Source organism: Liolophura sinensis, chromosome 7, assembly GCF_032854445.1.
Source record: "Liolophura sinensis isolate JHLJ2023 chromosome 7, CUHK_Ljap_v2, whole genome shotgun sequence".
Classification (NCBI taxonomy): domain Eukaryota; kingdom Metazoa; phylum Mollusca; class Polyplacophora; order Chitonida; family Chitonidae; genus Liolophura; species Liolophura sinensis.
This window is the reverse complement of record NC_088301.1, coordinates 27466940-27482541: the sequence shown is the minus strand read 5'-3', so window position 1 is coordinate 27482541 and position 15602 is coordinate 27466940. Positions and strand designations below refer to the sequence as shown.

The 15602-nt window shown below is 37.2% G+C and overlaps 1 protein-coding gene across 1 annotated transcript in view; it reads right to left on the bottom strand.

Annotated features, from left to right (window-relative positions):
• Window positions 1-15602, bottom strand: part of LOC135470797 (protein patched homolog 1-like) — a 61289-nt gene that overhangs the window by 27267 nt on the left and 18420 nt on the right. Inside the window, exons 3-7 of the mRNA XM_064749840.1 lie at window positions 12832-13018; window positions 9804-9873; window positions 8364-8470; window positions 4400-4505; window positions 4053-4145 (exon numbers count right to left, since the gene is read on the bottom strand). Coding sequence (XP_064605910.1) covers window positions 4053-4145; window positions 4400-4505; window positions 8364-8470; window positions 9804-9873; window positions 12832-13018 — 563 coding nt within the window. The remainder of the gene's footprint in view (window positions 1-4052; window positions 4146-4399; window positions 4506-8363; window positions 8471-9803; window positions 9874-12831; window positions 13019-15602) is intronic.

Sequence of the window (15602 nt, the reverse complement as noted above, 5' to 3'; positions counted from 1 at the left end):
AAAACAAGTCAGTTTTTACAATTAAATCAATATGGCTACAACTTGTAGCACAGATGATCAGCCCAGAGTGACCAGAAGATCTCCTTCAGAATTAACCAACAAAAGACAAAAAAAAAAATTAAAAAAAAAAATTAAGTAAATAAAAAAAAAAAATAGCAAAAATTAACAAATACAAGAATGGTAATGATTAAACCAAAAAAATAATACCATTTCAAAACGTAGCAATACTCCAACAGTCTTCGCTAGCACAGCGTAATGACCTCAGAGTCTCTCATCAATGTGGTTGCTGTGAGTTCAAGTCCAGCTCATGCTGGCTTCCTCTCCGGCCGTACGTGGAAAGGTCTTCCAGCAACCTGCGGATGGTTGTGGGTTTCCCTCGTGGGCTGTGCCCGGTTTCCACCCACCATAATGCTGGCCGCCGTCGTATAAGTGAAATATTCTTGAGTACGGCGTCAAATCAATCAATCAGATACCAATCAAATAAATAAATAAATCCAACAGTCTTAGGTCATTACAGTACCAAATAAGATGCCGAAGCTTTTCATCACTGAAAACATCAGCCCATCCATCTATTATCCTCACCCCACCCTCACTCCTTTGCACGATGGCCAAAAAGTGATTTGGTATTCATTATGGAATTATTATTAATCATATTATTATAATAATTATATTTTTATGAAGTCTGAATAAACTTTGAAAAATTCCACAAATAATAATCATCCTTTCACTTGAAGCTCATAAATAATAATTTAAATGACTCTCACAAAAAAATGTGTTTTTACTATGTACTTATATGTTCCAATCTCTGACCTGCTGTCCATCAAGCTCAGAGGTGATCTTAATAAATATCACACACATCACCGGTTAATCCCACACAAGGCAAACATTAGGTATTTCTAAAGACATTAAAAGTTTAACTTTCTACTGATAAGGTAAAAAAACAGTCAGCTTGGGTAGTCGCTGAGCCATAGTTGAAACACCATGTCAGAATACCATATACACATATACTAGCAAAACCAACTTTAGAAAATACATATTACATGGCAATGTCAACCACATGGGGATTTGAAGGTACTTGGACGCGTAAATCACTGTCACTGGCAGCTTTGTAATTTACATCTGTCAGAACAGATAAGGAGCTAGTGGGGTCCATCATCAAAGAGAGCTGGCTGATGCTGGAGCCTCCTAGCACAAGAGATTCACCTGAATCTATCAACCACTGACCTCATTTCCATAGAAAGCTCGTTAAACCGGCTCCCTGCTCACCTGGCCATTTTTAACACGTCATTAATGAACACACAGTTCTCACCTTAATTACGTTCTCATAAATCTACTTTTCTTTTTTTTTTGTTTCTTTTCTTCAAACTACCCGTATTTGTTTGGTACTCATTTAAATCAACATCAAGAATACATACATACATTATATCTACCGCAAAGCTTGCATTGTGGCTTTCAGAATTACGAAACCAATTGTCACATTCAGTCAAAGAAATGTTATTTATGTAATCACGGGCCACTTATTTCCTCATGTGTACTCCTGCATTCATACTTTTAAAATGACACCCAGCCTCAATAATATGTAATAAAAGGTGAAAAAGGTACATGCAGCAGGCCTTTGGTACATGTACCTTTATTAGGCAAGTGTGACCCAGTCAATGCCCGAAATATATGTACATGCAACTCCATTCTGAAATAATACGCTTTAAGCGTGTATATTTAAGCATGTTTTGACAGCACTTAAGATTAATCTGTGTAAAATTAATATCTTGCCATTTGCTGCTGAATGGTTGGAGGCGCTAATGTACCCCTTTAAAACACTACACTTTACTCCTTCACAGGGAGATTCCACCCAACTCCATGCTCCACTCTACCTAGCGCCCAACAACTCCTCCCCCCCTCACAACTCCTCCCCCTGGCTGCTTACCTGTAGAGGTAAGAGCAGGGTAAATAAGCACAGAGGAAGCCCACATAATATAAACAGCCCCAACCCTGACATGGACATGAATGTGTGAAAACCCTGTCCCTTGGCAGGGGACTTCTCTACACACCAATCTATTCACCCCTAGGCTTGAGAGAAGTCCTTCTGGCAACAGAGGGGATACAAGGGTTTATTTGCAAGGTCACGGGTGAAGTATTGTCCCTGCTAGCCCCACCAGAGAGCAGCTTGTAACCAGAGAGCCCAGTCTGTCTTCTAGCTATCCCTCAATATAATGTCTCTTGCCTGAATTTTACCCTCAACATAATCAAAAGAAGAATCAAGTCTTTTAGATAAGTTCTGGCCTCAATCTAAAAAGACCATTGTCTTGCATGTGTTCTTCAAAAATATCTACATAATCAATTACTTTTTTTTTAAACTCATTTCAAAATACAGAATACTTGATCAGCTCTTACACACAATGAATCGCTATTTCTGTTCTAAGCACCAAATGAATGCAACCACAAACTAGGCAAGGTAAAATATACACTATATAAAACTGCACGCCATATAAAATTGTATCAAGCAGAACGAACGTTTCTTGTCTACATTTAAAGTGAGTTAACTGCTTCCCTTGATTGTCTCAAAATTCAATTTAATCAATTTAGTTTATCTGTAAAAAGATAACAAAGGTAACATTGACTTGATTATCTGTGTCATACAGCTTAATTGGCTTGATTGGTAAAAATATTCAGCTGCCATCAAATTGCTTCTTGTAACATCTCCACAAAATTGCCACTTCAAACTTCCAAACCAACATTCGATCAAAAAAGTTAATCAGCTGTCGTATTGGAACATTATTTAATTAATCCTAAGCAGATTGTACACACCACAGGTGGTCTCACCAGGGTTTAATTCCAGTCCTAAATTACCTTTTTACCTGTTGATTAACTCAAGATGAATAGCCTTTCAAGTTAAGCCTTTGATCTTACGGCTTTCTGTGACACCCAGGTAAATGCAGTCAAACTTACCTGAAGAGTTGACTTATCCATCCACTACATCTATAAATCAATTCCCACCCCCCACCCACCCTGTGCACCTTTACATACATGTATATATATGGAAACAGTAAACCTATTTTCACTAATACAAAGTCTCATACCTCTATGTCACTCTTTGGAATGTCATAGAGTTGCACATACAGGTGCCATGCAAGTATACACTTATCAGTATGAGATGGAACCAACCTAGCTCTTAGTCGTATTTTAAAGTTGGTCAACCAACCAAGACCACAATAGTTCCTTTGTCCAAAATTTAGCTGCTTGATTTGAAACTGCTTCTTAATCCTACACCTCATGGTGGAACAATTATACAAGATTCCTGCTTAAATAATACACTGTACATTTTCTTGGATCCACTGCCCCCCCCCCCCCCCCCCCCCAAACCCTTCAAATCTACTCAAGACAATCAAGGGCTTGTGAAGATGCTTCTTTCCCCATTCAATTATTTCACTTTCTCATTCAATTATTTTATTTATTTATTTGATTGGTGTTTTATGCCACACTCAAGAATATTTCACTTATACGACGGCAGCCAGCATTATAGTGGGAGAAAACCGGGCAGAGCCCGGGGGAAGCCCATGACCATCCGCAGGTTGTTGCAGACCTTCCCACGTACAGCCGGAGAGGAAGCCAGCATGAGCTGGACTTGAACTCACAGCGACTGCACATTCCATTATTGCCTGCATTATGAATATAAGCTGTTAGGCCCACTATTAAGACAAATGCATTTCACCTCTCCCTCACTACAGTGCTGATCTGGTTTATGTGTATGAAGTTTGATAGCCTGGGGACATAATTCTGGGTAATATGGGAAGAGACACAGCCTGATGTTGATCATGCCTTTCATTGAAGAATGTTATATTGTCATACCCAAGTGTCAAAGCAAAAGAAGGCGAAAAATTTGCAGGTTTTCTTCACCAAAACTTCTGAAAGTGTGTGCTGTTCTGCGCAAGGAACGTCAGGTGAAAAATTTGAGGGACACAAAACTGCGATGGTGTTATAAATGAATCACACGCTAAAATGGGACAGATACACGGGATAGGTGTATTAAGAAAGATGACAGAAGTATTGCTTACATTTCCTGATTTCTTGTTGGGTGCTGTGTCAGGGCACTCTGGATCAGCAGGGTTGAGACAAGGTTTCTCCTGGTAACCAGTTGTAATACCAGCCTGAAACATTGACATAAGAGGATTGTTACAAAAACCTGATACAACAAATTTTAACACTATTTTGTGCCATTTGAACATCTGAAATGTCAATTCAAATACTGTATACAAACAGAACAGTTTTAGTCACAGCTATACATGTATATGCAGTTATAATACACTTCCACACAAATTCAACATTATAGTAATTTTTTTTTTTATTTCAATTTTAAGTCTTTTACTTCAATACATCTTACAACTACAACATCATGCTTCACCTTTTCGAAAATTTCCCCTATTGAATCTAGTTCAAAAGAGAACCAATTTTTCATAGTCTTCAAAATCTTCTGTGGATTCAAATTGGTCCATTTCAAACTGGAAAATCTGTAAAGGAAAATATCAATTATTTCAGAACATCAACAACACGTTAAAATCAAAGGGAGCTTTGTTTACATTTATCTAATTTATGTCAAAAGTGAATTTATTTATCTAAGAACCAAGGAATTCTGAAAAAAAAATAATTATCAAGGTAAAACGAAACACTGGACCTATCATAGCTCTACTCAACCTTGTTATTGTTTCGCCGCGATTCAGAGGGCTTCTCTTTTTTTTTTTTTTAAACAACATTTTGGTTGTCAACTTCTCAGCTTCTTCAGCAAAAGGCAAAGTTAACACGCAGGTGAGGGGTGTCTGTGAATGACAGACAGGTAATATTGTGGGGTTAAACATCACTGGCTTAACACATGCCATTCACTGATCACACCGTGTGAACTTTCTCACAGCAGTCGAGAACTGGCGAACTAGTTTTTCCCCGTCCTGCATTTAAATCTGTGTCTCTTTTTTTTTTTTCAGTCATCAGAGGTGACAGTGAGGTGGGAAGAAGTAGAAAGTCTTCAATGCGTTTAAAGAGAATAAACACAATCCCTGTCAATGATTTCCATCCCACATCTCAATAACCTTCCCACCACACCTCCCCATCCCCCTTTCCTCAAAGAGATAAAAAAAACGAAAAGATGAGAAAGCAAATAATGAACGCAAAACAAAAACGGACAGATTCAACCTTAGAACCTATTATATTCTCATCAAACAAGCGTTTCATTCTGTGAGAAGGTATAATATTTACACTCCGTTTTTTCTGACTTTGTCTCTGTGAAGAGGACCTCAACAGTCTGGACATCTTAAGAGGTGATGTTTATACAACAAACTACAAAAGCAGACTGGGCTTTAAGAGAGACAAAAAACACAAGTGTCAAATAAAAGCTCTGGACTGTGATCCACATGTGAAGACCTACAACTTAGAATAGGTTGGGGAAAACTTCGGGAAGCACTGAAAGTCATAGATATCTGATATGATGCCATCTTTCTACCAGCCATAATCAGATAATATCTTAAACTTGTTTTCGCCAAATTTCGCATCCTCTTAAACTAAAAAAAAACAAAACAATATTACACGTAACATGCCATTTTTAACCTATTAAAAGCAAATGATACCATTTTTTTTTTTAATTAAAATTTACCTCTTCCTTATTTGTTTACTACAGCCTTAAAATCTTGAGCACGAAAATTTAGCTCCCACCCCTGTTCCCTGGAACTGCTGGGAGGAGTACAGAGATTTACATGTACCACCCAGGTTTTATGAGTTTATACCTTTGCTGTTGAAAAAAAAAAAAAAAAACAACCATCACTTCTTCATGGAAACAGGCCATAAAACTGGGAATAAGATATTCAGAAGATACTGGGGAGATAGTGAGAGGAGGTGTGCAGTGGCTGACTACCTTGACCTCTGTATGGGAGGTCAGACTGCTGGTAGTGCCTCCTCCACTCAGGAGTAAGATTACAGCAGATGAGGAGCCAGATAGACACTGAATAGGCCTTATCGTCAAAATCAAACTTTTACTGGCCTACTATCACATTCTCCCTCCCTGAACACTATGTGTTTCCATCACATTCTCAAATCCAGAGCAGTCATTTTGCTTGGCATGAATTCATATGACCTGAATAGAAATCCCCCTGACAGTAAATTTGTAAGACAAGGGGGTGGGGGTGTGGTGGTGGTTTTAAGAGGGGGTGGTGGCCTTAAGGAGGGTTGGGGTGGAGAGTACACATGACCTAAACTTAAGAGTTATTCCACCCTGTGGATAAATGGGCAAGTGCCTCTGTGTAACAGGTGTACCAGTGCCTGTAGACCCCTGCTCCTCTTTACAAACTAGCCTCTCTCACACCCAGCTTGCCTCTTGAGTCCCCACTCCACTCAAAACTTTGCAGAAAAAAGAGAACTTTCAAGCTGATTCAGCAACTCAACCCTACAACTTTCAGAGAGAGCAGAACCTGACTTTTGAATCTGTAGCCGTGTGATTGGCTTAAAATCCCCAGCCACCAAATCCTCTCCCTTGACCTGGTCACATGACCTAAATCTGGTAAACTAATTTACAGGCTAAACTGTTGACAAAACTCACTGAAGTCACAGCCTATTATTTCATATCTACAATATATCTTCATGAAACTGTGATACTTTTGCATACGTTTAAGTGATTTGTAGAAAAGTGATCATCATTTTCAGATTAAAATTCATCTTATTAGAACCAAGTCAACACTTTATGGATCGCACAGAAGCCATTTTTTTTTTTTTTTTTTTTTTAGACTGGGCTCTAGGCAAAATGATAGGTTTAATACATGTACCGCACGTAAAGTACATCAGAAGTATACATCAAGTTTATAGGAATATACAGTATAAGCGGAAGAGACAAAATAATGCAGTATTTTAGAGAAGTTAATAACATTATATACTGAAGTCTGAAACTATTACAACAGCAAATACAAATGTTGATGGCAGGAACATAAGTCATGCTGGGTGATAAAAAACATGCATTACAGAGAAGACAGAAAGACCAGAAAATTGGAAAAAACAAAAAAAGTTTTTAGGTCTACCCTGTTTCAGTCATTAGTTGATACCGCTGGGTGTACAGAGGTAGGGGTTGATAATTATGCACCAACTGACAAGCCTCATTTGTTTACTAGAGCATTTTTACCTTCACCCCTAGTGGGCAAAGGAGAGTTCCATTCGACAGTCTGGTCGCTGAAAGCCCTAGTTGCTAAGAAGCCTGTCAGCCGTGAAGGGAACTTGGGCGGCACCCAAACTAAGGTGCATTACTCTGGTCCTGATGATGTCTTAAGCATTCTGGGATAGAACTGCCATCAGGCTTCATTACTGATGACATATTTAAACCTGATCATGACTTGATACTGAATACATATGGTGGAAAATCTAAAAGTTTGGTAGAGCAAGGAAAACTGGCTAACAATATACAAATATAGGCATGTATTTTCTCATTTTTGTTAAAAAATTCAATTAAAAGTCTCACACAGATTAGATGGTCGCATCACTGACAACATAAACCATGGCAACCATATAACATAAACCATGGCAACCACATAACATAAACCATGCCAGCCATATAACATAAACCATAGCAACCATATAACATAAGCAAGTATGGCAGCCATATAACATGATCCCAGTGTAAGAAAAAAACCCTAGGGTAATCAGCTTGTATACGTAATTTCATTGGATCTCTCATCAATCCACCCACACTCTTACTCCCTTCACCCCTACCCTCAACCATTTCTCATCTCCCATCCCTCCTCCTCCCCCTCCACATTAAATTCCACCTGGCTAGTAGTACACCATAAGCCTAGCAACCTTTTCTTGTCATTAACACTTAGGCTCCCCTTTGATTACAACAAAGTGGGGTTTCTCTTTCGGTTAACCTGTAAACAGCTAACAAGAGTCACAAATTCCTACATTTAACCACAAGCTACATTTTTAACCCAATTCTAACATACCAAAGGCTGAAAAGGGAATGGTGAGGACATATTTCTGAAATCTTATCACTTTAAACATAGTACCTTACTCCTGAGCTCTGACATTGCCAAGCAAGACAATATTTTCAAAGCCGAAAACAATTCTTAATTTGGTGCATGGCAAGACTGGCAAATTTTCTAGCTACCCTCAATATTTAAAAAAAAGTTACAATGATAATTACATGGCAGTTTCAGTCACCAAACAGTCGGCCGGTAAAAATAATTTTATCTCTGTCCCGCAGATTTTATCTATGCATGGTTTTACAGGTATATGAGCATGCAACAAAATTCAAATTAGAATATTATTTTTACTTCCCTTGTATAACATTTACATGTAAGACACAAAGTCAATTGTCATAGACAAGGATTGAAAGAACTCACCCAAATGCTGGTAACACGGCTGGGGCCTCTGGCCCTAAGACCTTCGCCCCTTCCCAGAAGCAATCCAACGGGGTGATGATGGTACAAGGAATCATTCTGTCTATTATCTGGCAACAACAATTCAGTAACTGAAGTCAGCTGTGAAACAATCAAACTTCAAAAAAGCAAGTTATTTTCAAGTTCTACTTTTCTACTTTTATTCACAATGCTTGCGAAATACATCATTGCTGTTCGAGTAGAATGTGTGACATATTTAACCGACAGACAGTTTGGACATTGCACACATGACAAAGTGTGACATATTTAACAGACAGCTGGACAATGCACACCTGACAAAGTGTGATACATTTAACAAACAGACAGTTGGACATTGCACACATGACAAAGTGTAACATATTTATCAGACAGACAGTTGAACATTGCACACATGACCGAGTGTGACATATTTAACAGACAGATGGACATTGCACACATGACAAAGTGTGACATATTTATCAGACAGACAGCTGAACATTGCACACATGACCGAGTGTGACATATTTAACAGAAAGTTGAGCATTGCACACAAGACAAAGTGTGACATATCTGAAGAAAGTGTGACATAATTCACAGAAAGTGAGACACTGTACATAAAGTGTGACATAATATGGGGGAATGGAGACACAGAGGGTTGTCATTAATTTGCCATTTAAACGGTGGCCCATTAACATAAAACAATGTGTTGTATATGTCAGGTAACTGGCGTTCATGTGAGAGGAAACTATTCAGAAGTGAAGTTTACAGCCTTGAGCTGAACCTAGTAATATACAAAATATCACAAATGTTACAGTATATAAAGCTGTTATTTATCTAACCATTAACTTTGATATTCTGTCTACATATGACTCTTCCTCTTAATCAGGCATTGTAAATCAACTAGCTGTAACTCCCCACACATAGGACACAGGCACAGCTAAATTATGCAAATAGCTAGGAGACATACATTATAAATACAGGGACAGATAAAATAAATGGCAAATTAATTCAGCTCAACTATTTTATTTGGCAAGCACTGGCTTTAGGTCTAAGTTTTTAATGTATCTCAGGGCAGTGTCACTGAGAGGGGACCCTTTGAATTAACGAGAGTACGTCCTGCCTCCAGCTAAAGTGAATTTTAGAGGAAGGATCCATTGCATTTTGCCCCCACTTACTTCACAAGTATCTAGTCTAAATTAATGACACAGATAAAACTGACTTATTTAAAAATTTAATTATCACCATGATACAGACATAGATTTCAAATTTAGGCCAGCAAGACATTGAATCTTTCATATTTATGGATATTAACAGTTCCCAACATTGAAAAATACATCAAATTTTATTTACAGTACGTCAGTTTTAAGCCGAACTTTGTCAATATTTCTGCACGAGTAAATTTCAAACAATTATCAGCATACTTACATTTGACATAACTTCAATATCAAACATAGGCAATGATGCAGCATAACAGATATCTTTGAATTTCCATGTTCTGAAAAAGAAAAAAAACGGAAATAAAAATTGCTAGGTTAAATAATTTTGCATTTGTAGGTTTCAATTTCTTGTTGATGACATCTAGTATAAGAAACAGTTATAGTAACTGATTTATCATTCGAGTGTATACACAAAGACATACAGCTGAATACATAAGCACACACTGCCCCTCATTGCTGGTAGAAAAACAGCAGGTTTATCTGTTTTTTTTTAATTGTGAAATCAGCATATTTGTTATATAATTATGACACTGTAATTGAGACAGCTCAATTCTTTTTACCCAAATTAAACTTCGTGTAAGCTGTCATGGTTCCCTTCCCACTGTGTAAAGTTTTTATTGACACATTTCAGAAGTCTTGGGCCATCCACACTGTTCCTAGATTGAACTTCATACAAACTGCTACAGGTCCATTCCATTCTCCACAGCCTTTTTTTTTTGAGGGGGTATCAGTTTAAGGGTAATAACAGATCAGCCCTTTTCACCTAAATCCTTGTCTTTGACGAGTGCTTCAAGTGTGATTTAGCTACAGTATACATGCATCTCCTTTCTCACCTTAGATCGTAAAAAATCAAACTCAACTGCGCCCACTGGTCATGTGTGGGACAGGATGGTGTGCTTCTGTTATCCACAATAAAGATATCTTCCATCTAAATGACAGGTCTTCACAAAGGTTGTCTGTGTCCATTGCCCACAGATTGCCCTACTTTTTCTTGTACTCTTTTATACACCCTCAACACATCACAAATGCTTATTTAACTTGAGTTACAATTTTATCATTTTTTGATCTTGCTCCTTATTTAAACCTATCTTTTGTTAAATTTCGAGGGTCAAAACTTCTATCAATTATGGCAACAACTTGCAAACTGTATAGCAATACTCAGTAACAAGTTGCAACAAGGTGAAAAGCGAGCAACAGAATCTAGAGCAACTATACTGAATGGTATGCAACAGTGTGTTCTTATCATGCAGTGTAATTATTTCACTGATATTTACATTAGTAAAATTTCTAGTCTGCAACTCTAAGGTCAAACTGTGTTTTGCGCATAAATTTGTATTAAAATACCATTACAGTGTGAGATTTAGCACTGTTCTTCCTAAGTTAATTTTTATTCGAACTGCAGAATTCTGACTTGCAGTCGAACACTGGTTTGTGCAAGTATTACACTTCTAGTAACCCTTATATATGATTTGTACTAATAACCTATGAACCAGTGCCACATGCCGATAGACAAATGGAGCCATGTGCGTTAGTCCTGCTACCATACATGTATCTTATGTCAATCTCACAGGACAGACTCCATGCTGTAGTTGCCACACACGACCCATGAGTGAAATGTATAGTATGATCATTGACAGATTGGGCTAACACAATGAGCCACACTGGCTGCCCCTGTTTTGAATTCAACTACTAGTTGGCACAGCCACAGTGACGTAATTATGCAGTCAAACTAACCAATTACTTGCTCCGGTGAAACTCCTCCCTCATCACTGGAAGTCAAGCCAACAACAATGGCTTGAAGACTTCGAAATAACAGGTTGTAGAAAAGCCTAAGAAAATTGCTGCAAAGAATTTTGATTTGCTTTCGCACATGAGTTCTGGAATTTCAAGTTTCTCCATGCTCAATTAAACCCATAAATCTCAAATTGAGATCGTTTACTGGTAACCCATCCATAGGCCTGCTCACTGAGTATACCCAACAGTCATATATTCCCGGTGAGAAATTTTCAACGTGCGCGTATATTTCAATGCGGAAAGTCGTGACAATCCAAAATTCTCCGCATACACCCAAAGTAGAATTGGTGTCATGGGTAATGTAGCACAGAGATCAGGAACTTGGGCTAATGTTGTCGTTGCACATATGAATGCAATCCGACGAGTAAAGGGAGCTAAGCCTATGATGTAAGAATGCAAGATGAAATGAATTCCACCTGTTCTGAATAACAGCGCGGTTTTCTGATCTACTCTCGCGAGACATTTTTTAATCAGAGCTGCCAGCTGCTTATTTCCAGCTATCTTTTACTTTTGGGTCAATTTTGCTTTCTTGACCCCCCTCAAAAGAAATTTACAAAATTTTTCACCCCTCAGCGCTTACCCAGTCTAAAGAATGTAGTAATCCTTTATACAAGTTTTGCTCTCAGATTTTCAATGGTTAGCTACATTAATTATAATGAAGAAAACAGTAGGAGTCAAACTACATTAATTATAATGAAGAAAACAGTTGGAGTCAAACTTCAAAGTTTTGATGCTTTTCTAATGCTGGACGCCCTTAACCCCCAAACACAAAAACATTCACGAACACACCCACACCCACAGTGTTCCACAACTTCCCGCCACTAGGCAGCCAATGATTGCAAATTTCACTAATCGACCCCGAAATTACATCCCCGGAAGTCTTAAAACCCATCAGAATGAAGATTGGATCTTTTAAATTAACTCAGTAAAGACAGGAATAGAGATTCGCTGGAATAATGGAAAATTTTACAATCAAGCTATATATGTATAAATATGTATATCATATTTATAAATATATGTTATTTCACACCTCACAGGAATAATACTTAAACAGATATTAAATTCTAACCATAGGAAAAAAAATACCAGAGTAAGCATCTTTAAAGTGAATCTAATTAAAACACAAACAATTTAAAGTAAAGCTTACACCGAAGGACCTTTAAGCCATTTTGCATAGGGCTAGTTTAAAAAAAAAACATAATCACATACATTTTTTTTGATAACTTGACTTCCATTTCTGTTGTAAACATCATACTATTGCAAAGAAGAAAAAAAAAGACCTTTCTGCAAGAACATCCACATGGTTTTAACAATTAGCAATGAATTAATGGTTTTGTCGACAGTAGATGTATGTTGTAATGCCTAAAATGACCTACCGACCTATCTACATAAATTTATCGATATAAAGAATTACCAGAATGATTGAAGATGAATTTACTCACACTTCATTTATTTCCACTTGTATCTTTGTTGCTTCCAATACTGCTTGCAAATGTAATAATAAAGACTCTGTAGTTAATATTGTATTTGAAGATTGTGGCGTTTGTATCACGATTTCACTTGTTGTGCCGCTGCCTTCCCCGATCGTATTCCGCGTATACTCTAGCTCTTTCTCCAAACGTCCACCTTCTGAAAAAAAAAAAAAACAACATAAGTATTGGTACATCATTCATGTATTACTAATTATAGCAGAACTAAGTCTTCATTTAATAATATGACATCATTATGTCATACTGGACAAAACTTTATCCAGTCAGGTGAAAAAACTTGCCTGTCTTAAATATTTCGTTGAAATCTTGAAATCCCAAATTCTAGAGTATATTCATTAAGTTAGAAAAGTTTCCAGCTCATCACAATCATTTTGATTTTTGGGAAAGAACAAAAGTGGAGCAGTTTTCTTCGCAACTTTTTGCCTTATAAAAACAATCAAAGAAAAAGTTGGGTTAACTTGCACTCGCACTTCCTTCTTTAACAAAACTTTTAACGGTATCAATGACAGTACAAAGCAGGTTAATTGTTCCTTAAGGTCATTAAATATATCAACATCAATTAGTGACTGTCACTGGAGAGTTTTTTCTGCTGAAAAGATTTCAAATTTGTCATGGAGCATTCTTGATATGATAAACAATGAGGAAATCATGTGTATGATCAATTAAAGATAAAGGAAAGCATCACAAGTATCAAAAATGTCAGCTGGTTTGAGACACTATTGTTGTCCTCAAGTTGACAACTTTGTTAAGGAGTGTTAAACAGTTTAAAATACAATGATGAAATTGTGGCAGTCTAATTCTAATTGCTGGCCACCTATCCTAAATGAGCTGAAGGAATTTAACGTAAAAGACAAAAAAAAGGATATGTGAAGGAAAAAAAAAAGTATTTGTACAAAAAAAAGCTTCCCTTTTTCATGGAATAATAGAATCGAGTTTTTGGAGAGGAACAAATGATAATGAAGCTAATAAAGTGAACAGTCAGTCATTGTCTCTTGGTAAAGTTGTCATCCGAGCTCTAGAGGTGATTAGCTTGCCTGTGAAATCACCATGGCAACGGGAGATGGCCAATGATCTGGCTTTGTTCAAGATGTTTCTTAATGCCTGAAGAACCAATCCGTAGCCACATGACAAATGACATATAAATGTATCTCTACCACTGCATACATATATGTCTGCAGTTCATAACATTGGTGATTACACCCGAGACAATTTTACTTCAGCTATGCTGTTCGTCAATTCTTTGAATTTATTGCCTTTTTATTATCACCATTTCTTGTCAACACACATCGGATGTGTAATTGCAAAATATGTAACTACAGTTAAGATTTCTTCAAATGTGAACAAGATCTAATCTACCAAACCTATCCCAAAAGAATTTCAAATCGACATAACCATTAATTTTTTCCCCAGCCATTATAACCGAACTTTTTTTCGTGACACTAGAATTGCACAAAGAAGCAACAATGTCATAAAATGTCTCCATGCTCTTCTATAGTCAGCATACCATGATGCCCACCTTATATAAGCCAGACCAGCAATGACAAACGCAATGTCAAACATAAACCCAATGTTGTTATAAGGTGGTTTCATTTTTTTGAAAAGGTGATGCCTCCAGACAAACATTTAATTAAAATTTTCTCCAAAGGTCATCTGTAAAGTGGATCCCATTTCAGAGTAAATTATGCAGGAATCAAATTCAAAAGGCAGCGACTTTCCTTAACACAGACCACATAATACATGAGCGCTTTACCTATGGGGGCCATATACATATTTCCGCACATAATTTTAGCCCGATAGCAATGACCCAATTAAACTATGTACACTGTCAGCCTATGATAATGAAATTGACACAAGAATTCGTCCTTTTATAAGTATTTGTATCAAAAGGCTTGGGTGTCCAGGGATGGATAATAATGAGTTGGAATTGGTCCATTTCTTTGGTTGAAAGTTGGCAGGGGGTTGTAGAGGGGTTGCGGAGAGATACGGACAAGAGGAAAGGCCTGCCCAAGGCACTGGCTAAATCTGGGTGAAGTCTGAGATATGAAAATAACCTATGGATTGTGTGAGGTAGGAATTACCACCTGGCAACTCTGATAAATAAGTAGTCCGAGAAAAAGCTGATACTCTCTCCTCCCCAATACTCCATCTTACTTAAACTTACTGTTCTAGATCCCCCTCCCCGAACCTCACCAACCCCACAAACCCTCCACACACCTGACCCAGCACTTCACCAGCATTCCCATCCCAACTGCATGTTCTTCTTTTTCCACTGTATACCAAGAACTATGGTAAAATAACAAAGTTTTTGAGGCATACAAATGTCATAAAATATTAGTTGTAGTATTATCCTACATCATCCAAACAAACCTCAAAACACCTAAGATCAACAAAAAAAAAAAAACACACACAAAAAAAAAAAAAACTCTCAGAATTAAAACTGTGACCAACTTAGTCATTGACAAAATATTTGGATATTTAACATAATTCTTACTCAGATGTATGAATATACATGGTATCTCTACGACACTATACAATATTGTTTTGTGGAAACTGCTAAATTGATTATTGTAATACTTTAATCTTTTACGCACGTTTGCAAAGTATTTATGCTAAGATAGTTTTAGGGCATGATTTTGTGTATACTAATCAAACTACATAAATTTTAACATTTATAAATTTTTTGTGAAGTTCTGAAATAGGCTGACCCGACCTATGCAGTTTTA